Raw genomic sequence first — 25,508 nt, 5'->3', positions numbered from 1 at the left:
GCTTTTGTATGTAATAGCTGAATTCCTCTCAGCTGTTTAGATGAATTGCCAAAAGATCATGATAGAGGAGGTTTTAATTCTTTACTTTCCATTAGTATTTGTGATGTATTGCTTCAACTTGGGTGTTTGTGGAAATGCTGTCTTGTACACCCACCACTGGAGGAAGAAAGCTAGATAAGGCCTTGCTAATCTGACACAGAGCAGTTGTAGGTTTGGCACAGGCTTTGTTTTTCTTCAGGGCAGTGAGAACACAGTGGCACAATAGCATTTTGTTTCATTACCAGTGCAAACATTTGTATGACCTTATGGGCGTGTTGCATTGAAAGCACTATTCTTCCTTGGGATTCTGGAGCATGGACAAGGAGAAGCAGCAGATTGCTCACTTTAATTCCTTGAAGCTGAAGGTTGTGTGATTTATGATTTGTGACAGTTGTTTCATCAGTTTTTTTTATACAAGCATTTGGCTTGTTTTAGAAGTTTGGGTAGTAATACAACTTTCCTTTCTTCCCTTAATAGCTAGCTTGATTCATACTGCATAGATTACAGTTCCTTGGTGACTTCACCACAGGTGTATGCTAATTCAACTGGGATTGCCCTCTCTGAAGATGTTTAGGTCTGTTGGAGTTGTGCCCCAAATGTTTGATAAAGCATATGTGAAGAAATGCATCACTCATATGTTACTTATGAATGAAGATTATGATCTTGACTTGTCAGACAGCAATGATTTTAATACAAACTCTTTGTTACACCATTTTTAGTATGCTATTCTCATTGCAGAACGAGTCCTTTTTTAGGTTTATTGTCAAGGTATTCAAGTAGCTTAATTTTACGTAGATGTACAAGAGTTGGTGTATTTTTAGAATTTTGGGGTTTTTTTTGCTTATTATTTGAAGAGATCACGAAAAATGAGTTAGTGTAGATGGGCTATTGTAAGTCTCAATCTTAAACAGTTTTCTATGCTAATGAGAAGTTACTTGTACAAGCAAGACTAGGATGCAGTATTAAAAATAAAAGGGAAAGTGGATGAGTGCTTTTCTAAAGGAGACACGTACAGCTTGTGAACCTCTGCTTTTTTATTAATGTGCTCATTTACTTAGACTTAATAAGTGGTCTTGAAGTGAAATAGAACTCTGGTTTCATACTCAGTTGCATGAAAGGTATGTACAGTAAACTACGGCGATTGTAGTACAGCAATGTTTATCTACCCAAATCTGACCCTGGCTCAGTCTGTTGTATACAAAGACGAGTGTCAAGAGTGGTAAAAGAGGAGCTGATTATAAATCGTCTCGTTTGAAAATAAGATACATCATTCTTTGTAGGTAGGTACAGTGTGTACACAATTTAGTAGATAACTGCTTTTTGATGAAGACTGTTTGTTAAGACTGTAATGTAAATGTTAGATTGACAGGCTTTTTGTCTTTCAGGTGTCAACGGAAACAATGGCGGATAGATTTGCCAGCCACTAGTGTGGTGATCACCTTTCATAATGAGGCAAGATCTGCTTTACTTCGAACTGTTGTCAGGTATGCCTGGGAGACAATCCATGACTTTGTATTTTTTTTTTTTTCCCCACAAAAAGCACTTTGCTTGTGCTAGAATAGCTTTTGGTAAAGAGAAGTAGCAAATCCATCATCCAAAGCAATCCATTATGCTTTTCTTGTACCATTTACAAAGGATGAAGCTGGCTCTTAATTTCACTGATGCCTCCAGGTCTTACATCCTGAAAGAGTGATCTTAAACAGACAAAAATGCTTCCCTTAACTACAAACATGTGAAAGTGTGAAATTAATTGCAAGAAGATATCTTGAGATTGGTTGTATAAATGGTTTCAAGAAGAATACGTGGAAGATGGATTTTTCAGGGGCTACTTTATCTGAGGATATCTGCAAAGCTTCCATTGTCCAAACTGTCTAATTCACTCATTTCTGGAGGCTGGAAATCTGAGGGAAGAACAACTCTGTGCTCTTTTTTTCACAAACTCTTTACTGAGTAAGCTAATAGCTGTTGTAGAAAGATGGGATCCTGGACTGTATTAGACTGTAGTTTAACAAATAATGTCATTAAAAGCACTGCTTATGTGAGATGGAAACTGCTTTGTATTGAATGCTTTTTTGTCTGTTTCAGTGTCCTTAAAAAAAGCCCATCACATCTTATTAAGGAAATCATACTAGTGGATGACTACAGTAATGATCGTAAGTACTTTTATAGTGTCCAAATGTTATTTTGTTTATTTTGCTGAGTCTTTCCATAAATGAAAGTAGGTGACTCAGTTGGGAGTTAGTCATATGAATGGGAATTTGTAAAGTCTGGTTCTAAACCAGCTCTTAATTCTTTTGTGTTTGTCATTGTGGAAGCATGAAGAGTTCTAAAATACTTCAGATCTATTTTATTACTTCCTGTTAGCAGAAGAAGCAGAGTTTAGAGTTGAAAACAGCCTTCCCTTAGTACATTATGATGCAAAAATAAAACCCATGGCACTTGCACAAAATACTTCTTTGGAGTGCTGCTGCTCTCCATCACTTTTGGAAAATTCTTAGTGAATAAAGAAAGTCAAGATTTAAAAACTTTTAGGATATTGTAATGTTAATTTGAACAGTGAACCTCTGAGTAACACTCTAATGGAAGTCAATGTCTACATTTGCAATGCTGATTGATACTTTAGGTTAGTTTAAACCTTAATGTTGCTTAAAAGCTTTCCTGTAAGCAAAGAAGACACAAGTTTTAATCTTTTTTTTTTTTTTCTTAATGAAATGTAGAAACTACTCAAGGTAAACAAAAAGAGCAGAATTGATTAAAAATATTTTGAGTGTAAAATAAAATTAGTTTTAAATAATATAATGATGGTGGTAATTTCTTACCCTGGTCACTTTTCTTTATTTCTGGAGAAACAAACAGGCATTTTTTAAGCATGATTCTTAATTATTTGTAAATATGATTGCTTTCCACTATGAAGTTTTTGTTCTGTTTTTGAAGAAAAACATACTTGTGGTAAATGAGACTGGTTTTGATCACTTTAATTATTATTATTATTTTTAAGCTGATGATGGTGCTCTATTGGGAAAAATTGAAAAAGTGCGAGTTCTTCGAAATGATCGCCGAGAAGGTAGGCTTGATTTGGGAAAAGGAAGATACAAATTCTGCTGTGTTGCCTTATCTGCTTATCAAGTCTTTTAAAGGAACTTTCTGTATTGGAAGGGCGGATTTTTTGTTTCATAAATCACCTTACAAGTGGAAGGAAAAAAAGCTGTTGTATTTCTGTGATTAAAAATAGTAATTCTAATTAACTTGCTGTTGTTGTGTGCAGTTGCACATGTGACAACTTGATACGTTGCCTCTCATCCTCAGCCCCTTGTTTTTCTCACTCCAGTGAATCCTCTGTTAAGCTGCTCCAACTGTATGCAAGGTCTCACTGTAAGTTGTATGTAAGTGTGCAAAAATCCAGCTTAAAAATATCCCTCTTTGCTGGTTCCCTTATGAGAAGTGGTTTTAAGGATTCAGTTGATGGACAGCCTGTCAGACTGTTTGGCAAACATGAGTTTAAGCAGCCAGGAGGGCCGGGACCACGTATGCCAGCTTTTCTTGCATCCTTTTCCTTTTTGTTGCTTTGTACGTTATGGCCTCATATCACTGAGCTGTTTAGTCACAGCTTCCCAGCTGTGTAGCTTAAAGTATTAAAGGCAACTGTTATTCTACAGCTGTTTGAAATAGTAACTAGGAGCTGACAGTTGAAATAGCTGACAAAAATACTGTTTGTTTTTATAGGCACTGTATCTTCTAGGCTGACAGACTGGAGAGCAGCTAGAATCATTAGATTGCCAGAATCTGGAAGTCGCGTGCACAAAACCTGTGTTATCTCATAATTAAAGTAATGACTTAGTGGGGATTCTTAGTATTTAAGCATTTGTTTGGAATATGCTTGTAAACAAAGGCTTGTTAGGAAAGCAGGCCTTTTATGACTTTCCATGGTTTTGGGGTTCTGAGAGAGCCAATCTCATCTTTCTAACCAATGAAACATTTGAAGATTATGATAGCAGTAAAGGAAAAACTGACTGAAATAACCCTTTGATTTTTTTTTTTCTGTACTATAAATATTCTGTACCATACATACAGAGTTTTCATTCATACTTCAAAATAAACACTAGTATATCTGAAAAAGATATGATTTGACAAATCGCACTGTCAGAAAAGAACTGCTTTCAAATTGAAGGTGCAGTGCTAGTTTTCTTGGTGTTTTTATGAGATTAGAATGAAGTTATCAGGCATGAAAGCTACTGTGCTGGTTAGGAAGTTTTTCCTAGATATGCATTTATGCAGCCAGATAATTTTCTTTAATGAAAATATTTTCAGATTTCATTTGATTGCTACATTGTTGTGATGGAGCTTAATGCTAAGTTTGCTTATTGTCTTTATATGAAGACTTACATTGGTATCTCAGACAGGGATGTCACTGACTGCTTTTCTTTCAGAAATATGTCATGGTAGATTTAGGTTTCATATGTAGGACCAGTTTGCTATGGGAACACATCCATCTTGAAGAGTCTGGTTATGGCCAGGGGAACTTTCTGGACTCTTCCTGTCTTACTGCTCCATGTGATTATAGAGAACTCGATGATCCACATTCTTTGAAGTAGAGGAAGACATTGGATTCTATGAAAACAAAAGTTTGAAATAAGAAACTCTGGAAGGAGGAACTGCAGAAGTAGAACAAATGTTAACACTGTGCTTGAGGAATGGTTTGTGAGGTAGCTGCATGGAAAAGTGCCAGGGTTCAGGCTGAGGAGAGAACCTAAGTATATCTGATTAGCTGCAAATGTACAACAGGTAAAGTAGAAAGCACTGACACAGGATCACCACAGAGCATATCTACAATACTGAAGTACTCTTATGATAAGAGAGCACAAGGATCTTCGTGAAGCTGTTGAGTTGCTGAATGTTGGACAGAGCAAGCTTGTTCTATAGCTATTTACTCTTTAAGTTTTTGTTCTCTTTGGCAGTGACATTTTGCAAGTTTTATTTTGTGAAGAGGATGAAAAGAAGTAGTTGGTAGTTTCTCGTTTGGTTGTTCAGGTTTTTTGTGTTTGTTTTTTTTTTTAAAGAACTCTTTCAATTAAGAAATCAATGTAAGTGAAATCAGTTAATTTTGAAGAGTAATAGAGAAAAACAGGCAGAAAGTTTGCTAAGGGGAGAGAGCAAGCTCACTTTCTTCTGACTGAAGAACACAGTGGGTTGTTCCAGGGTGTGCATATAAATCTTACAAGGGACTTGGAGGAATGGTAAAGTCATTCACTGATCAAATAATAAGAGCAAAAGCAAGAAAGGAACAGGGCAAATCAGTGAAGGGACCTGGGTAAATGAGGTGTTGAGAAGTCTTTTGATTTCTTACCAGAAGTTTTCTGTTAAAGAAGTCTTTTCAAGGTGAGATTTATAAGCAACAACTAAAAAAAAAAGTGCTAACAGCAATGACCCTCCCCCCAAAAGAAACCACCAAAACAAACAACAGAACATAAAAGATAACTACAACAACAAAGAGAAGAGAACTACAAAAAATGTAGAAAAGAAGTGGTTGAAAGGGATAAGGAGAGAGGCTCTCAAACACGAATTAACAAAGTGTAGTTATTTCTGGAAGAAGCAGACAGAAGAATGGACAGGATATTCCTGACGGCTTCTAAAGTAGGAAGTGGAAGGAGTGTGGAAAGATGGTTAGGATCTTCAGTTCTACAATACGGTCATAGAGGTAGGGCTTCTTCATTCACTCAGCACTAATCCTTCAGTTGTGCTACTAAAATCAAATCCTATTCTGGATATCTGACAAAAAAAAAAAAAATTGCTTTCCTTATTGATGTTAGGTAACATTTATCACTATTAATGACATCTGCTGTATTGCAGACCCAGCTGTCCTTGTGGACTGCTTTTTTTTAAAGGCACTTCAATTCTTCTGTTTAAATAAGATTAGAACCTGTAAAATTGGATGCAGTAGTTAAGGATGTAGGCTTTTTTATTATGAATTGTTAACAGGCATCTTTTCTTTTTAAAATGAAACTTGTGTGTTTATGTCTTGAGTTAGAGTAATTAAATTCATTACTATCTTGAAATGCAATAATTTGTCTTACTGCTGTTGACTGTTTTCTTCCAGAACCTACTTCAACTGTTTCTGTGTTGGTTTTTTTTTTCCTTTTCAGGCTTGATGCGCTCCCGGGTCAGAGGGGCAGATGCAGCACAAGCAAAAGTACTTACTTTCCTGGATAGTCACTGTGAATGCAATGAACACTGGCTGGAGCCACTTTTGGAAAGAGTAGCTGAGGTTAGTAAAGAGTTCTTCTAAAGTAATTTCCTGAAGGAGTAGCTTTTAAATTTTAAAGCCATCTGGTTTATACTACATTAATTTTATGCATTTTTCTAAAGAAGCTTTTTCTCTGAAGTGAGATGATGGAGATGATCAGAGTATTCTGTGATTAAAACTCACTTTTTGTTCATTTAATCTGTGAACATAGAAATATAAAATGTGAATATTTATTATTACCTTCACAAGTAATTCAAATATATGCTTCTTTGGTTCTTTAGGGACCTCCGCAGTAATCTTTAGAGCAAAACATTGTTCCCTTCAACCAATATCATCTCAATGTAATTCAGTTTACCCTGAATATTTATGCCTCGTTAACATTCGGTGTGATAATGGCAGAGAGGTTGAGCTGTGAAACCAAAATTCTCATGGAAATTAACAGGGACTGTGGGCTCTCAGCTTCTGTGAAAATGATGTTTTGCCTGTGTCCCAGAAAAGCTAGTGACAGGACTGAGAGTTATACATTTTTTCCGTGCTCTGGAGGAACTCAGCTGAAGCAGACAGTGAATCAAGTGTAATCACAGAATGCTAGGGAGTGTTCGAAACAACAGAGCTATTTCCATAATTGCATTTTCTTTCAGGTGAACACACATTTTAATTTAACATATGTTAGTCTGGAATATCTTTCCTTCATAGTACTCCTGGTCAAAATTGTTTTACTCTGTATTGTTAGTGCCCAGTTTCTTACTTATCCTCCATGTGCTTTCCTTTGCATTTCCTCCAAAAGAGAGGGGGAGGATGAAGTCATATTCTCAGTATGCCAGGAAGAAAACCAGTTGTCGCTGTCAACTGGGAACTTCTCTTACTCCTTTTGGTCCTGCAAAGTTTTACTGTGTGTTCCAAAATACTGTAAATTGTCTAAGGCACATCAGCATTTGAAATTCTATTCTAGAGGAGAAATAACTATAATCAGTTTAAACTTAAACATTTTAAAAGTATTTGGAGCTCACAGAGCCCTTGAGCATGAGCAGCATAACACTATGCAATATTTTTTTTTTGCCAGTGTAGTGTCACAGACTTAGAAAGGTAGTTCCCATGTAATTTTTAATCAGGAGAATAAACTTGAAGGCATTAAATACATTTTAAAAGGAAGTGGAAAATGGTTTCTGCTAAAGCAGTGTCTTGGCTCTAGGATATGGGAAGTGTTCTCAAGTGTAATTTGTTTGAACTATCCACGTTTTTGAGAAACGAGAAGACAGTGGTAGTTTTGCTTGCCCCTTTTTTTTTTCCTTTTTCCTCTTGGCATACTTATTTATTTTTCTGAAACAATCTGGGATGTGAAAGTGTTCATCATAACAGAATATAAAACCTATTCAATTGCTGCTAGATTAGTAAAGACGTGAGACTGTGTGGTATACTTGATAGGAAAAATTGGTGCATGTTTTTTTTTTTTTGTTGTTTTTTTGTACCAGCCACTTTTGGAGGCAAAAGAATTATTAGACCTTTCAAAAACTTGCTCCTCACAATTGTTGTGGTGAAAAACACTAATCGTGAGCCATTCTTGATCTGTTGTTAAATAAATTATATGGAATTCCAGTTTGCTTTTACCTGGGTAGGTTCCCAACCAGCAGGTATGAAGTTTGTTAAAGGTACTTCTAAGCTTTCTGCTTAGAAAACATTAGGGAATGTATATTGCTTGCACATAGCCTATGATAGTTCTTTGTTATTTTAAATGGATTAATTCTGCTCACAGTGCAGATGATATGTTACTTGATATTAATCAGCAGCATTTTCTTAATGGTCTTGGTGACAAGAAGCTGAATAGATATGAACTCCTTACCTAACTTTGAGGTCGAGGAGGATTTTCATGTCAGGACTACTAAACATTAATGCAGTGTTCTCTGATGCTCTGCTGAATCTGTTCTGTTTTGTGGCAGAAAGGTTACCTTTTCCTTCAATTTCAGAATTGTCCTCTTGGCATTTAATTCTGTGTGAGTTTTAGGAGTTTTGTTAAGCATTTTACAATATAAAAACGTAGATCTGCCAGAAACAGTCTGACTGAAATCCATTCTGAAATATGCTATCTGATACGCTGTGTGTTTGACTTCTTATGTGGTTACCTGAGGCACTGAGATCTCTTCAACTGAAGAATGATCCATCGCAGTGCTTACTTGAACCAGTTTCCTAGTTAGAATGTCCTTGCTCATTGTCCATACTTGCTTGGCATTCCTGGAGGGATTGATACTGCTAGGAATTTCCTTCAGCAATTTGAGCAAAGGTCTAAAGCAACAAACACGTAAATACAAGGTGAAAATTTTAGCACTCAGAATGGACAGATATCTGTTCAAACTGCAGCTGATATGCCTTCCTCCACTTTGCTCCCAGCTGCAGAGACGTTTCCTGCCTATTTGCACAAGACTTCCTTTTGTATATTCTATGTGTGTGTGGGTATTAGGGGGAGATGAAACACACAGTCTTGAACACATTGGTGTATTTTATGAAAATTTTTCTACTTGACTTTTTCCATTTCCTATTTCTAATCACTTTGTTCTATTCTTACAGTATATTGACTGAGAAAAATAGAAATTGGAAGGTTCTGGTGCAGAACTGTACTCATCTGTTTTCATAGCATAACTATAAATTGTCTATCACTTCTGATAATATTTTTACACAAAACATCCTAAAAGGGGAAAGAATTAGAATTAAGAAATGATATGTGGATTCTTTTCTCATATCCTTAGATTCTGTGACCTTGAGTGAATTACTTCCAACTGCTGCATCGCTGAAAGGAAAATATTTTTATTTTCTGTTAAGAGTGTTGTGAAGTTTAATCTTTAAAGTGCTTTGAGATTTTTGGATACTAGATTGGGGGAAAAACAATGTATGCAGAATCTTGAGGATAATTTCCAATTGTTTATGAGAAAAACGAGTAGTAGTAGTAGTCTAACTCTCTAGAGCATGTATAACCTCCTTATGAAATATTAAAATGAAAGTCTGCTACAAAACTCCTGTCACTAGAGACCTGCAGTGTTCATGGGCTATTTCTTTCCATTGGCATCATCAGAAAGCACAAGGTTTCCCAATTGTGTATTCCATTATATTTTATGGTATGAAACCTTCAGAACAAAATCAGATGAGAAAGATTTTGTTTTTGCTTTTATTTTTTTCCAAAACACACGCCAGGTTTCTGCTGTAATGAAATTTTTTTTTCTATTGTGCATGAGGATAATTTAAGAAGAGCAAGGTTTTAGTATTTTAAGTGAATGATTTTGAACTCTTTCTGCCTTAGAGACCCACTGGCTCTTTTTTAGCAGTCTCTACATTAACAATTCTGTAGTGCCTTGCAAAGTGTCACCTTAGGGATGTGCAAGTATTTTGTCTGCTTTGCTGCTGAACAAAGGTATTGTTTTGAAGCATGGAGGGGGCAGCTTGTTTCCAAGGCTGAGAAAGTGGCAGTTGTACATCAGTCTAGGTATTTGCGTGTCAGAGAAATAATGAAGTTGCCTAAGTAACACGTTAAGTGTTGCAAATGGTGCTAGTTTGCCACTGCACTGATATTGACAGAATTAATCAGACCGACAGCAATGACCTCAGGAAATCCTGAATGTGTGGAGACTGTGCTTGCCTGCTTGTTCAGCATTGTGGGGATGTAGTGGAGATAAGCTGAAGTCTCACTGAAGCTCTTCCTAATGTGACAGACAACAGGCAGTTTTTACCACCACATTTAGCTCTATCATGTATAATCATTTGAGAGTACAGACTTTTGCTGGAGGAGGTTTTTCTAGATGGGCATAGATTTGTATAAGCCACCTCAGCTTCAGCTGAGGAAGGAATAAGAAAGAAAGGGAAATTTCATATTTGTTTCTATTTCAGAATCACAGAATCACCAAGGTTGGAAAGGACCTTCAAGATCATCCAATCCAACCAATCACCAATAGCTCTCACTAAACCATGTCCCCCAACACAAAATCCAAACATTTCTTGAACATCTCCAGGGTCAGTGACTCCACCAGCTCCCTGGGCAGCCCATTCCAGTGCCTGACCACTCTTTCAGAAAAGTAGTATTTCCTAACATCCAGCCTAAATCTCCCCTGCTGCAGCTTGAAGCCATTCCCTCTAGTTCTGTCATGTTACACGAGAGAAGAGGCTGACCTCCAGCTCACTACAACTTCCCTTCAGGTAGTTATAGAGAGCAATAAGGTCTCATGTCACGCTGATGGGTGTACTGTGAATACTGGGTAGGCTGGGTATCTTTAGAAGACATCAGCCTTTAAATAAGGAAGTTTTCTAGTTTTGACACTGCATATAGATATCTAAAACAATGTGTACACCTGAAGTGTTTTAGTGTTGTAGGAAGGCACAGCAGAAATCTGTGGTGTTTTGCAGTTCAGATGCAGTCAATCATAATTGCCTCCCAAATGGATTACTGCTAGTAAAACCATATCCTTGCATTATGAACACGTAGACTTGAGTTTACAGCTAACAGAAATGCGAGCTGAAGATGTAATCAATAGCAGAATAGGACAGTGTCATCTTTTATTTGTGTTTCTAATTTGGTTTAGGCCAAAGATAATTAATAGCTAGTGAAAGTCATGATCACATCTTGCATTATATCCTTCATAAAGACTCACGTGGTATAGCTCAAGTTCTACTTAAAAGGAATGTAGAAGCAATACAAGTTGTCAGCTTTTAGCTCAGTCTTCAGATTTTGGCTGGAGACACAACTCAGATTTTCCTTCTGGCTAATATGGGGGAAAGTGACCTTTTGTTTACTTATGTAGAATGATGTAGTATATGTCAGCTATTTAATTTAGGCTTACTAAAATCTGTACAGATTGAGTAATTAAGATTCAGTAAATGAAAATGGGTGTTTTTAATGTCCTTTTTGGACCAACAAAATCATTTGTCTAAAAGAATTGCTTTCAGGCCTCCTGTTACAAGCTCACACTATATTCTCCTGCTAATTTAATACCAGCCGTTCTGTATAATACTGCAGTAGCAATGGATGCACTGTTGAACCTGTTTAGAATATATGCATTGTTGTTTGGAGCAATACTTTACACATAGATTCTTACAGTGGGGACGATTAGGTTAGTATTGTTTTTAACCATAAGAACAGTTTCTCTGTAAGATAGTTACCAAAATATCCTGTTTGTTTAAAGCATTTTTGTATTCACAAAGTTGGTATTTTACTGTTCTGAAGTTACCTATGCTCTGTTACTAAATTGTGGTGTTTAAAGTTCTACTTTGAATGCAAGCTACCTGTTAATCAAACTACCATAGAAGTTATACTTTAGTTTGTAAATATATCTTTTTTTTTCTTTTTTTTTTTTTTCTTTTTTGCCTCAAGAGGTACCTCGTAGAGAAGAACTGGTTTAACCATGACACTGTGTTTCTAATATTAGATGATTTTCTCTTAGATTACAGATGTCTTATGATCCCAATGGATGATGCGTGTGGAGTTACTGGAAAGATTTTTTTTTTTTAACTTAAAAGCTATTTCGACAAACACATGAGCTACGGTAATTAATGTTGCTTAGAATAGTATATGAGACCAAGTTCAGACAGAGGAATGCAGAATCTATGCCACTGGAATTTTGGCTTCCAGAGATTAATAGCGTTCATTAGTTTAGGAGGATTTTTTTTTTTTTCCCCATTTTCTATCTGATTGTGAAGTGTGATTCTTCTAGGGTGAAATCGGTTATCATTAACCTAAGACTTTTCTGATTGTGGAAAGGCCTTAGTGTCCCTTAAAGACTATAGTAATAACATCACACTACCTTATGGGCTAGGAATTTGCTGTGAAAATATGAATTACCCAGATGGTTCTCTTTGCAGTGGTTTGAAAAGTAAGAATGAAAATGCTGTTTGCCTGTCTGTCTTTTGAAATAGAAGTTTGCTGCCTTCTTCACAGATAAGCCAGAAGAGGTTTACCTGTGTGTAAGGTAGGCTGGAATATGAAGAGGAATCTTAGCTATGTAATGTGGTTTCTGCTCTCTGAATGAAGCAGTGGTGTGCAGTGCTGCTCAGAACCAGAAGCAGGGGAAAAGGTGGGGGAGCAGTATTCATGAAATCCTGCTGAACTCTGCAACATCTTATCCTGTCTGAATCTTTATATATTGGTTTCATTATTTCAATATCACTTTCTAATATTTATTTTAGGACAAGACCAGAGTTGTGTCTCCTATTATCGATGTAATTAATATGGACAACTTCCAGTACGTGGGGGCGTCAGCTGATTTAAAAGGCGGTATGTACCTCTGCTGGAATACAAATAAAATAAGAAGCATCACAAGTCAAAGCTCGTGGTCACTGCAGCTGTAGAATGGGCAGTCAACACACTGCTCTTCCCTTTTGCATATCTAGCTTTATTTCTATATATCGACTGTTTCCAGGCTTAGATTTTAAATGGCCTTGTTGCATTCTACTTTACAAGAGTTTGTCTTTATTATACCAATTCTTATAAGTTTATGCTGCTTTTTACCAGTGTACAGGAGTCACTCGAATGTTTGCAGTGCTGTGTAAGTGTTAGAAGCAGCTTATGGTTGGAAGAGCTTATGATTCCCTTTTTACAGACGACAATTTATTTGCTCTCTAGTTCAGAAGTCCATCAGCAATGCGGTGCCTATGAGGTTTTTTTAAGATGCTGGTTTGCTTAAAAATTAATCTCTTATGAAAAAGCAGAAACCTCTGGAATGTGTTTGTTTTTTAAAAAGGAAAGGTGTTGTTTTTTTCTAACCCATAATCTGTAATTGTGAAGAGAGTAACACATAACCTTGAAATTTGTAGTGTTTATATCTTTACTGTTAGAAAATTTCCTGTTAAATTCTGTTTACAAAAGCTATGGTTTTGTTGTCTGGTTAATGCAAACTGTTAACAGCAAGTAGTAAAGAGCTTTGTGAAACTCTCAAAAATGATTCTCTCCCTTCTTTCCAAAAGAGGAAAGACAAGTTTGCAGTAAAATCCTTATTTGTTAAGTTTTTAAATGTAATTTCACTATTAGCAGGTGTCTAGCATTTAGAATAGTTGTCCCATAACTGATCCACAATAATTGTTCCCACAACCCTAGAAACTGTGCTGCCTGTAGAACAGATGTAAGATAAGCCACAATATTGAAATTATGTGGTACTGTTTCCACAGTTTTTCAGCTTATTTTGAATGGGCTCTCTCAAGTGAGGTAGTAGAAAGCAGTTTTAAGCTCCTTCTGTATGTGAAATCCTAGTCCATAACTGGCCACCAAGTGTTTGTTCCAGTAAACTAAAGTAATATTTGCATAATGCTGCATGTGCTTCAAGTTCCAGTCATGATCTTGAGGTAAAAGTTTCTGTATCCTTTTAATTAGCGTTCTGAAAAGATGTCTGCCATGGATATATTCACAGTATGCTAATTTATAATACTATGCTATTATCTGTGTGCTAGCTTTATTAAAACCTTAAGGCTTTTGCCCAATCTATTCATTATGCAGCAACTATGGAAATCTCTATACCATTATGTAGCTCTTATTGTTGTCTGCAGTGGGAGGAGGAGTTTTCATTGAAACCTTAGATTGGTTCCTGTGGGGTTCATGCTCTTTAATTCTTTCCAACTGAACTGGGAGAGGATTGAGCGATCATTCTACTTGTTGCTGCTTTTCATGCTTTGTCTATGAACTATATTTCCCATTTTTTTTCTCCTTTTAGTGCTCGTTTTCTCTTATACACAATAGGTTCTTTAAAGCGCATTGAGCCTCTGTACTTCTGGGCTGTGAAGTGAGAAGCTGCCTTTTAACAATAGAAATTTTTCACATAGCTATGTCTGAATGCTATTTGGTGGTATGTTCAAATGTGAATAATATATTCGCATTCAGATCCCAAAGGACAGATTAGCACGTTAGGGGCACTCCAGCATTTGGCATCACAGGACACTTTCATTGAGGCCAAGTCTAAACATGGAAATCAAACCATGCTTTCAACCTTAGATATAGTGTCTGCGTGGCTTAAACATGGAGAGTTGAGACAGCTGGGACAGCATTTGTGCCTGCTCTGTTTTGCAAGACTGAATCACCCAAGACAAGCAATCTAGCAAATGCTACAGACTTAAAAGTGGACAGAACTGAAATAATTCCCATGGCTGGCCACTATTAAATCCGTGCACTTCATATTACTTTTTTTTTTTTTTTTTTGGAAGGAAGAAGGCTTACAAAACTATTTACACCCTGAGTAGCATTTTAATTACTGGACTAAATTGTAGTTAACAGAGTTCTAATAACTTAGGTTATGCCTATTATGAAGTTTACACGTGATAGAATTTCATACTGTATACGCACTTGTGTTTAAAAATATTCCTTTTACAAAGTTACTGATACTATTTCTTTGAGTGCTTTTTCCCAGCCTCAGTGAAAATGGAGACAGAAGAACAGTTTTTTATGAGTAGACAATTTATACACTTGTTTCGAGTTTGCAATGCAGTGCTGTGTTCCAAAAGAGACCCCTTGTGTTCACTATGGTGTACGTAACTCTATCTCTACCACTTGTGCTGGGGAACAGTAGAGTTTTTCAGTTCTTCCCAGATGCAAGTAATTTTGCTGGGGATGTATGATGAAATGAAATTTATTTTTTAACTGCAGGGAAATATTGGAGTTAGTTTTAATTCTCATCGTGGAGGCTTTGCACTGCTATCAGTTGTAGCCATTTTAATGCTTTGAAACTTGGAGTTTTAGGAGTATTTAGATGATCTTTCATTTTTTACAGTGTAACACTGTACAGTTTTACACCTTAAATCTGTAGAGTTGCCATGCATGTTGCAAAAAGTGTTCAGGGTAGCTTCTGTGAGATAGACATATCTTGGGAGTTGAAAACTAAGCAATTTTCATTTTAGTTCTCCACATCAATCCGTACCATGCACATTTACAGATCCAGACAAACAGTCTGTTGCCTGTTTAGCTTAATTTTTTTTCCTACTTTCCCCAGAAAATAATTGCTTTATCTTCATACTGAAGAAAGAAAACTATTGACATCTGCGCAACAGAAATCTGGAAATCATTTATTACATGACCTCATAGGATCTAAATGCTTTTGGCAGTCCTCAGTCTTTGTAAGGCTGGTTTGCTAGGCGCACTGGGAGATCACTGTACAGCTCATGGAGCTTTTTCCATAGAGGTTCATACCTAAAGGCGTAACATAGCTCAAAACCAGTTAGTGTTTCCTAGTAGGAAGTTTATCTTGCACCTGCTGTGTTGGTTTTTTTTTTTTGTATTGGTGGCTAAAGGAAGGCTGTTCAAAATGTCAGGTAGAAAGCTGCTGTGACTCTTCGGCCTTCCCTTTTCTGGTGATCTTTGTGCTTCTGTACTTAGCTCACAAAAGAACCAATCTCCTGTGTGCATGCAGTCACACATATATACGTGTGCAGAAGATGATTAAGCTTTTTGTCTCTATAGCACTGATCTGAATTTCAAAAATGATGCATGTAGAAGCATGCAGTAGGAAAGGATGCAGTTGTATGGATGTTAATGGGAAGTGAGAGCTACATAACCTGCTGTAACCTTTGTGATAGAGAACCAATGCTGATAGAGAAGAGCAGTGAGTGCTGTATAAAGTTTCTGTAAGCCTAAGCATGATCATAACAGCTGATATGCAACAGTACAATAAGAACTGTTAAGGGCAATTGTAAAGGGATGAAGATCTTCGCATGATGTTCAGTGTGACTTACACATGAATCCATTATTTCATGTATTTGTGACTTATGCTTTCTCATCTACTACTGGGTTTCTTACCTTGTGTAATAAACGTCAACAAGAAAAATCAATATTATTTAGATTACTTTTTTTATTCTCCTGTTCAACTTCTTTTCTTTCGAGCTCCTCCTCATTTGTTTTCTACCAAGAAGATTGTGCAAGTTTAAATTTCCTTCCCAGTGATTTTGTTTGATATTACATTACTACAACATGAATAATGACCACAGTCTTAACATCCTACTCTGTTTTCTTCTTAAAGGCTTTGACTGGAACCTGGTATTCAAATGGGATTACATGACACCAGAGCAAAGAAGAGCACGGCAAGGAAACCCAGTTGCTCCCATAAAGTATGTCTATATCACTGATTCTCCATTTGATAGATAATGCTTTTTTTTAATTAAAAAAATGTATTGATTCATCTTCACGGGACTCTGTTCCCATCAGAGATCTTCAGTACAAATAGATTAGCATTGGTTGGTTTATCTGATTTAAATGCATAATAAAACAGGCAGAGTGTAATATTGCTGTAGGACATGATGAGAGCATAGCTTGAAGCAAAGTTTACCACGAATACTGTTCTGTTTTTTAACTCAGGAGTATGAGACTTACTTTTGTGCATGTCACCATCTCAGAAATGAAAAGTGATATTACCAGTTCGGAAAATTCAATTCAAATGGAGACAATTAGTGCAGACAGTCCCCGTTTTTCAAGATTAGAGTTTATAATAAGCAAAGTAGTACAGAACTTGCATCCTTTCTGTTTTTGCTTAAGGGAATTTCATTTAGTTTTTTTTTTCCTATCTGTAGCATTTTATATTTTACTGTAAATGACATGCATTGAAGTGTAGCAACTGTATATTTACAGTTAGACTTGACATATTTAAAACAGAAATGGATCCGGGACCAAGTAGCTTGTGACTAAACAGAACTAAAACTTGTTTTTTCAGTCTAGAAATGAACCTTAGCTAGCTTTCAAGAATATGGTAACTTCATTCATGTTTGTGCATCCTTATGATGCTCTCACAAATAGTGTTTAAAAAAAGCATACAAAAAAAAAAAAGCAAAAAAAACCCCACCCAACAGTTCCCCTGTAGATTATTTAACCTTAAAGGAAAAAAAAAAAAGTCATGTTTATTTTAAAAATTGATGTTTTATGTGTTTTGACAGCTAAAAATACAGCAACAAAACTTTAATGTTTTACTGCTGGCACGAGTTCCCATTTTTTAAATAAGGGACTTGGGAACCAAGTGGAGTTTTGGAAATTCAGCTTCTGAGGCAGTGGTAGTTATAATGCTGTACATGCCATAGAAATGTTGCATGATGTTGTGCAGACAAGCTTTGACATGATGGATGTAAACTTAGTCGCCTTCGAAAACATTGCAGCTTTTTTCAAGGAGATATTAACCTTGAGATGCAAATCAATTACCTCCCAGTTCATGGTTCTGTAAGTATTTGATTTAATTTTTCTTGTCTGTTTAGGACACCCATGATAGCTGGTGGGTTATTTGTGATGGACAAATCCTATTTTGAAGAACTGGGGAAGTATGACATGATGATGGATGTTTGGGGTGGAGAAAACTTAGGTAAGTGCATAATGTACTTTCAGATCAGTTTTCACAGAAAAGCAAGTTTCAGCTTTGCTTTTACTGTCATGGTTTCATGATCTTCGTGGTTTCATGCAAAGAAGATTAAAGAGCAGTCAAAACTTCAGGTGCATTATTGGGAAAATCCAGAAGGTTTCAGTGTAAGAATTAAAACATGGTAGCAATTTTATACTATGTATGAGAAAGCAGAACTATTTGCTTACTGTGCAGTTAAATACGTTGGCAGGTAAAATGAAATGAACTAAGGATGCAGATAGGAAGTTCTTTTCAAAAATGATACCTTGTTTGAAAGCCATATCCCCCTATAATGTTATTGATTAAAATACGGTGTTTAAATGCTGACAATTTAAGGCAAGTTTTAAAATGCTGGTGAAATTTAATGACAAAAATCAGAGCACGAGAGTTCATGAGTTTAATGTTCTTACACACACTTTAAGCAATTGATCAAAACAGCTGACCAAAAAATGATCTTTTTATCATTGATCTTTTAAACTTAGGCTTTTAAACTTAGGCTTTTTATTTTATATCCCTATTTTAGCTCAACAAGATAATTATGCTTGGGAAGGCATTTTTATTGGAATTCAGATGTTTGAGTGGGATTTGAGGAGGAAGGAGGAGGGACCAAGAACTTGCACTTTAGCCATTATTTTCACCTTATGGTTAGATTTGGCATTTGGCTCTCTGCTTTACAGTATTATCCCTCAGCTAAGACAAGTGCATTTATAGTTAAAGAAATCTTTGAGTGGAGCAGAACTCTAATTGTTTATGAGTTATACAGGTGTCATTAATTTAGTTTTTCAAGGTAGGGATCATCTCAGACATTCTAAATAGTGTGTTTAGGACCAATTCTGAGGATTAAAATGCCTCTACTGCTGTTCTAGCTGTGAAACTGAAATACCTTGAACTTGTAAAAACTCATGAGTGTTTTAGCTACTGAAATACCTGCATGAGGCGTATGTGGCCTACAAGAAAATGTCTGTTTTATCCAGTACACCTCTAAATACTGAGACACTGTAACCACTTGCTTAACACTCACATAAGGAACTGGAATAAGCTGGAACTTACATAAGCTGGAAAAAACATCCTTACCATCTCCTCTGACTTTTCTGTACAGTGCTCACTCTTATGTATTATGAACAATTACTTTCTCTGTTACATTTTATTCTCCTCACTATTTGGCTGCATGTGGCTGAACTGTATTAATTTGAACATCATCGTTGTTTTTCATTTTTTAAAATGTTCTGGAAAGTCATTGAATAAACTTACTACAGCAATGCTTTTATCCTCTGAGAACCTCTTCTGACACTGGAGCACTTAAATATCTGATTAGCTGTAGGCATGCACTTGAGTCACTCAGATTTTTTTTTCTGAAAACTTAGCAACTGCTTGTATGCTTTGATAATTGAGGATTTTGTAGTAATAAAGGGCACAAGCAACAGCTCATTTCTCAAGGTGAAAAGTTGGCATGCAAAAATCTTTGTTTCTTCTTTTGCTTTCAGTTTTCTCTTCTCCGCAGTAGGAGGGAGGGGAGATGGAGCCTTTGGGGTGCATCTTCTCTGCTCCCTGAAAATGCAAGGCCTATCAGAGCAGACAGCTAATTATTTGTTCATAGCTGCCAGGTTAACTGAAAATGAATAAAAATTGTATGGCCTTTGATTTAATTACCAATAGATGACATGCACCAGATAGTGGAAATCTGTGATGTGCAGTTCAATATGCATATTTGTACAGCCTCTTTATTCTCAGGCGTACCTCTCAGTCAGTTGATGTTACGTGCAAATAATCTGCTAGATGGAGTCGTAAAATACTTCTAAACATATTTATACTTCATTTAAATTTGCATTTTCTTGCAAGCGTTTACAGGGCAGATGTGAGATTTTCTTCACAGTAGTATAGGTTCAACTATACTCATGTAATAGGTGTATGAGCTTGCAGTATTTTGCCTAGTCTAAATCTAAATAAATCTAATCTAAATAATATATTAGCTAAATGACTGTTCATGCTGTGAAGATATGGTGTATTTTCACACTGTTGCCACTGTTTGCTGTATAAAACATGGATCAAGGTTTGTCCAGTCTTCTCAAATTCATAGACTCTAATCCTGAGAGCTTTTGCAGTGCTTTTTTGATAAGCATAGGGAGATCAGGTATACTAAAGAAATGGATAGATCATTAAAAGGTTTGGATTAAATTTGAAAACCTAGCTTTTTCTTTCTAGTTTTGCTGAAATCAGAAAGCAAGTAAGACTTCACCTTCTAAATTGGTAATATGCTGCAAGAGCAGTATTGAAGGTAATCTTATCACAGGATCACAGAATGGCCAGGGTTGGAAGGGACCTCAAGGATCACAAATCTCCAACCCCCCTGCCACATGCAGGGCCACCAACCTCCACATTTAATGCTAAACCAGGCTGCCCAGGGCCGCATCCAGTCTGGCCTTGAACACCTCCAAGGACGGGGCATCCACAACCTCTCTGGGCAGCCTGTTCCAGCACCTCATCACTCTCTCTGTAAAGAACTTCTGCCTGACATGCAACCTAAATCTCCCCTCCCTCAACTTAAAACCATTTCCCCTCATCCTACACATATCAACCCTTTCAAAGAGTTGATTGTCTCCCCTCTGTAGGCTCCCTTTAGGTACTGAAAGGCTGCACTGAGGTCACCCCGCAGCCTTCTTTTCTTCAGGCTGAACAAGCCCAGCTTCCTCAGCCTGTCTTCATAGGGGAGGTGCTCCAAAGGAAGTGCACGACATACTATTTGCGCCTTTAAAAAAAAAAAAAATTGTGTCTTCTGAAACTGTTAAAATAGTAGAATTTATTTTCCCAATGAGTATGATGAAAAATAGCATCCTAAGAAGAAAACAAGAAAAGCCTAACATCTTACATTTTAATTGCTTTATGTTCCTTTTAACTTAAAATTCATGCAGACTTTAGAAGCCACAGTGATGTAAGTATTAGTCTACCCCTCCCAATTTGCAGGCCCTTTTGCTGTACTTCCCACAGCTATTTTTCATCTTTTTGATATTCTTCAGAGCCTAAGGTGTCTGAAAGTATATATGTAGGTGTACAGGCCTGGGCATTTGTGAAGGGAGAACTAATCAAATAACAAAGCATTAACTTAAAGTACAGAGTAGAGGAAGCTATGAATAATAGAAGTAGTTGGTATGCAAGATATTTCTAAATTACTTCTGGAATAGTTTTTCAGCACTTACGTACATTCAGTAGATCACGGAATAGCAGAATGTTTGAGTTTGATAGGGGCTTCTGGAGGTGATCTGGTCCAACCCACACTGTTCAAGCAGGGCCACCTGTTGCAGGGAATCATGTCCAATCAATGTCTGAAGAAATTCAAGGAGGGATATTTCTCGTAGACCTCTCTGGGCAACCTATTCCAGTGCTCAGCTACCTGTATGGTGAAGAAATTCTTCCTGAAGTTTAGCTGGAATCTCTTGTGTTCCAGTTCATGCCTGCTGCTTCCTGTCTTGGCACAGAGCGCCTCTGAAAAGAGCATGGCTGTATTCTCTTTGCAGGCTCCGTTCAGATATTTATAGACAATGATAAGAACCCACGTGAGCTTTCTTTTCTCCGAACTGAATGGTGCCAGCTCTTGCAGGCTTTCCTCATAATAGAGATGCTTCAGTCCCTTCATCCCTACATTAGATTTTTGCAGGTTCATCCATGTCTCTCTTCTACTGGCTGGCCCAGAACTCTTCACAATATTCCAGATGCAGTATAACCAGTCTTGAATATAGAACTGGTGGTGATAGTTTGCCTAAGGAAGCCCAGAATACCAATTAGCCTTGCTAGGAGCGAGGGCATGCCCCTGCCTTGTATTCAACTTGATACCAGAACCCCATGTCCTTTTCTGCAGAGCTGCTTTCCATCTGAGTGGCTCCCAGCACATACTGGTACTTGGGGTTGCTCCTGCCCAGGCACAGGACTCTGCACTTGTCCTTCTTGAACTTCGTGAGATTCTTGTCAGCATACCTTTCCAGCCTGTCAAGGTCCCTCTGAATCAGACACTCACTCCAGTTTCATGTCATCTGCACATTTGAGGATGCATTCTACCCCATCATCCAGATCATTAATGAACATAGTATTGATGTTTTGGATGAAGCGTTTTAATAAATTAATAATAATAAATTATAATAATTAATAATAATAAATTAAAAATGAATAAAAATATTCATCATTTTAATAAAAGCACTACAGGAAAGCACTTTTTTTTGCTAGCTTAATAGAAACACTGAACAGTCATTTATTGTGATTCCCAATTTTTGCTTTTCTTAGCACAAAATAAGAGATAAGAATAAAGTCAGTGCTGTGAAAAATGTGTGGTGAGAATGCCATGTTCAGTTGCTTCTTAAAGTCATTTGCCTATCCTCCCATGTTAATTTAACTATAAAATCAAGGCCATAAGTTACTGCCAGAGATAATGTTTTTGTCATTAATATTTTTTGGAAGACTGACTGTCTGCAGATTGGACTGTGTTGATTATCTAGTCTTCATGAATATGACTAACTGGCCTTGATTGAACAGAAATTTTTTCTGAGGTAAAATTAGAAAGAATTCCTGTAAAAAGCAAAGATTCAGACGAAAAGCAGTTAACTTGCATTGCCTTAGTTTGAAATGACAGCACTTATTTTTCCTCTGGTCAGACCAGTCAGAAGGGAGCTACAAGAAAGAAGGGTCCGTGGTAACAGAACAAGAGGAAATGGTTTCAAGCTTAAGGAGGGCAGATTTTGGTTGGGTGTACAGAAAAAGTCTTTTACAGTGAGGCACTGGAACAGGTTGCCTAGAGATGTGGTGGATGCGCTGTCCCTGGAGACTTTCAAGATAAGGCTGGATCAGACCTTAGGCAACCTGATGTAGCTGTGCATGTCCCGGTTCGTTGCTGGGGAGTTGGACTGGATGGCCTTTAGAAGTCCCTTCCAACTCTAAGGATTCTATAATTGAGAGGACATGCTTGCTAACCTTCAGGTTTTCCTACTTTGGGTTTTGAAATGATGAGGTTTATTTGAAATAAAACTTTTGATTTATATGTGTGAGAGGAGGGCTTCTGGAGGAAGAGTAGCACTTAGTTTTGAAAGAGGAATGTGACTTTGCTTTTTGTGTTGTTTTTTTTTTTTTTAAATCTGTGAAAAGATACTGAATGATGATGAATAGACTAAGGGTAGGAGATGGTAACCTGCTGCAGCTACTAGACTAAAAGGGGGAAAAATATCGAAGTTGAAACACTGCTATTGCAAGCACCCTTGTGCTTGCTTCAAATGAATGAAGACAAGTTCTCTGTCAGTACTAGGTGATTTCTGCTGTTAGAGGTCTAAGATGAGAAATATGCAATATGTTTCTAGACCTTGTCTTTACTACCATAGTTAGTTTGCTTGCTTGATTTACAAAAGTAGTGACCATAGCTTTTGGTTTATATAAGTTGCTACTCTATCTTCAAATCAAGATTGGCTTGGCATAACTCCTTTTACTGCCAGTACTTTGAGCCAGCAGCTCGAATCTGTTGTTTTATTGTGCATTGAATTTGCTTGACATTCTATTTAATCTTTAGCTGATTTTTAAAATTATAGATTAGATAATTAATTTATGCTAAATGAATCTACTGTTATTTACCATTTAGATAAAGCACAGCAATAGAACACATAAACCTAACTTATTCTGGCAAATTTCAGCATCATTTCTGAGTTTGGAGAATACTGCTCAGAGGAGAGAAGGCATGCAGTTTTGCTTCCAAGTTAATACAATTATTTCTTCTGAGTTTGGATGATAATAAACAAGAATATGCCTTGGTTTTATCCTAGATTTTCTCAGAAATCCATCCTATTGATCTTCTCAGCAATTACCGGTTTCTTTGTTTAAAAACAACTGTAGGAAATTACAGTATTTTGTGATGTGTTTTGTGATGTTGGTCTTTTATGTTTTTATTGCAGAGATCTCGTTCCGAGTTTGGCAATGTGGTGGGAGCCTAGAAATCATCCCTTGCAGCAGAGTGGGTCACGTATTCCGCAAGCAACATCCGTATACATTTCCTGGTGGGAGTGGTACTGTATTTGCAAGGTAACTCTTAAGATGATCTTCAGCTAAATAGTGATGTTTTGAATTTCTTCAAATGATCAGCAGGTGGCAGTAATTTAATTTTAGGGACCTTTTCATTAGAAGAAGCTGATGACAGGAGAATATGCGTAAGGCAAAATATCTCCATTAGAGATTAATCTGGAAAAAAAGGAAATAGCCAATTTTGAGAAATTTGTTTATTTGGTTTTGAAGAAACCTTTATTTTCAGAACAGTCCCATACATCTTCATTTTTTAGGAACGATACTGTCGTTCTCTATGACCCAGAATACAGTAGGTTAGGAATTTGCTTTATTTGCTGTTTGTTATTACAGAATGAGTATGAGATGTACAGGTGATCGTGTAGGCTAATTCTGGCATTCTCTGGATCTTTTCTATTGTTAGTCTGTTGACTAATGTCTGTTGCACACTTGTGCTATTAGATAGGTACTTACACATAACTCATCTGAAAAGCAAGAAAGGGGCTGGCTTTGCATATGCAAGATCAGAGCATGCATCATAAATGTGTCATTTACAGTGGTTGAAGATTCTGCGTTTATATTGGGATGACAACTTTTGGATTTTGTTGCTATTAAGTCAGATCATCGCTGTGATTTAATCACTCATGTTTCCTGACAGCTACCATGACAGATTATTTTTGATGCATTTTGTTTTTCTGTTATTTGTGTTCGAAATGACTTTTAAAAGAAATACTACCTGGACTTGAATTATGAGGACAAGTAAAGTCTGTGATCTTTAATCTTGGGCACTTGCATTCCTGTCCAGGTCTGGCTTTCTCTGCAAGTGGTTTATTGCCATTATCCTTGACTGTCCAGCTGTCTCAAATTCCGAAATGCCATTAAAGTTCTTTGTTTCATTGGAATTATTTTTGAATTGACCTAGAAAACTTATCTATCACTTTACAGCAACTTGTCAACCTTGCTTTTTAGTTGAAGGTTGTTTCTTCCCCAGTCAGCTGCCTTGTGTGTCAAGCTAATATAACAAAATTCCCTTTAAAAAAAAAAGTATTTTTAGCAATGAGAGAATGTGAAACCTAAGGTAATGGAATACCTTCATGGTGCAGACATTATCAAATGTGTGGAGCCATGGTGCCAAAAAAACTTGGTGTATGGAATCACTGCTTGTGCAGTTGGGACTCATTAGCTTATGCAATCATCCGTCCCTTGACTGTATGTAATTTGTTCTGGAGTGCTCTGGGTAAGCTTCCTATTTTTAGCTGACTAGCCAGTATGCACTGCCTTTGGGCAGCCAAAACAAATTGATCCTGGATGAGAGGCTGGGAGTCGTGTGGTACAAGAGGAGAAAAGGGATGACATCGTGGATGTTGTGCGGGGGCAGATGCTGCTTGCTTCTAGCAGAATGTATTAGATCAGGTTTGCTTTTGCACATATATATGCTTTACTGCTTGGGGGCCAGCTGCTTTAATACACAACTTCATCTGAGTTAATAAACCTTACAGACCCTAGTCTGGTATGTGCAAAACTATCTCTGATGGCATGATGCTAAGTTTCATTATCTGTGGTTTAATCTAGGTGCTGAGTGTTCCCTACACTGTGTTTCTCAGTACTCTGACTGCTTTGGAGTCATACAAATTTGAGCAGTTCTCAGCATATATATGGTTTCTATATCCATACTGCACTGTGTCTGAATTCTTAATTTTTGGTTGTGTAAAAGTGTGATACACAGATGCATACTGGCCTTGGAATTGCCTTTTGAGTTGTTAAACTCTGGCAAACCAATTAGTACCTCTCCCACCACCAAAATCCATTTGGCCTCTGAATAGATAGCCAACCTGACTGCCGAGCGGCTGAGTGACAGTCATTAAAACCTGACA

General features: G+C 37.0%; 2 protein-coding genes and 1 long non-coding RNA gene across 4 annotated transcripts in view; 1 reads left to right on the top strand and 2 right to left on the bottom strand.

Annotated features, from left to right (window-relative positions):
* The window catches only part of LOC122182418, a 33,362-nt gene extending 12,253 nt beyond the window's left edge, over positions 1–21,109 (bottom strand). Inside the window, exons 1-4 of one of the 2 annotated variants that reach the window (XR_006179796.1) lie at positions 20,999–21,109; positions 20,809–20,900; positions 8,401–8,560; positions 4,423–4,647 (exon numbers count right to left, since the gene is read on the bottom strand). This is a non-coding gene — a long non-coding RNA (uncharacterized LOC122182418). Of the gene's footprint in view, positions 1–710; positions 4,648–8,400; positions 8,561–20,808; positions 20,901–20,998 lie in introns of those variants that run through there. The other variant, XR_006179794.1, reaches the window with a different exon arrangement.
* The window catches only part of GALNT2 (polypeptide N-acetylgalactosaminyltransferase 2), a 93,579-nt gene that overhangs the window by 58,690 nt on the left and 9,381 nt on the right, over positions 1–25,508 (top strand). The window contains exons 4-11 of the mRNA XM_042875649.1: positions 1,425–1,523; positions 2,125–2,192; positions 3,038–3,103; positions 6,180–6,301; positions 12,443–12,530; positions 16,252–16,339; positions 17,471–17,574; positions 23,532–23,658. Coding sequence (XP_042731583.1) covers positions 1,425–1,523; positions 2,125–2,192; positions 3,038–3,103; positions 6,180–6,301; positions 12,443–12,530; positions 16,252–16,339; positions 17,471–17,574; positions 23,532–23,658 — 762 coding nt within the window. The remainder of the gene's footprint in view (positions 1–1,424; positions 1,524–2,124; positions 2,193–3,037; positions 3,104–6,179; positions 6,302–12,442; positions 12,531–16,251; positions 16,340–17,470; positions 17,575–23,531; positions 23,659–25,508) is intronic.
* The window catches only part of PGBD5 (piggyBac transposable element derived 5), a 97,280-nt gene continuing 95,534 nt past the window's right edge, over positions 23,763–25,508 (bottom strand). The window contains exon 8 of the mRNA XM_042875674.1: positions 23,763–23,814. The gene's annotated coding sequence lies outside the window, so the exon portion shown is untranslated. The remainder of the gene's footprint in view (positions 23,815–25,508) is intronic.

The sequence above is a fragment of the Lagopus leucura genome, unplaced genomic scaffold (assembly GCF_019238085.1).
Source record: "Lagopus leucura isolate 7727_CA_CO unplaced genomic scaffold, USGS_WTPT01 Super-Scaffold_73, whole genome shotgun sequence".
In the NCBI taxonomy this organism is placed as follows: domain Eukaryota; kingdom Metazoa; phylum Chordata; class Aves; order Galliformes; family Phasianidae; genus Lagopus; species Lagopus leucura.
Note: the sequence above shows the minus strand (reverse complement) of the source record. Positions and strands in the feature narration are given on the sequence as shown.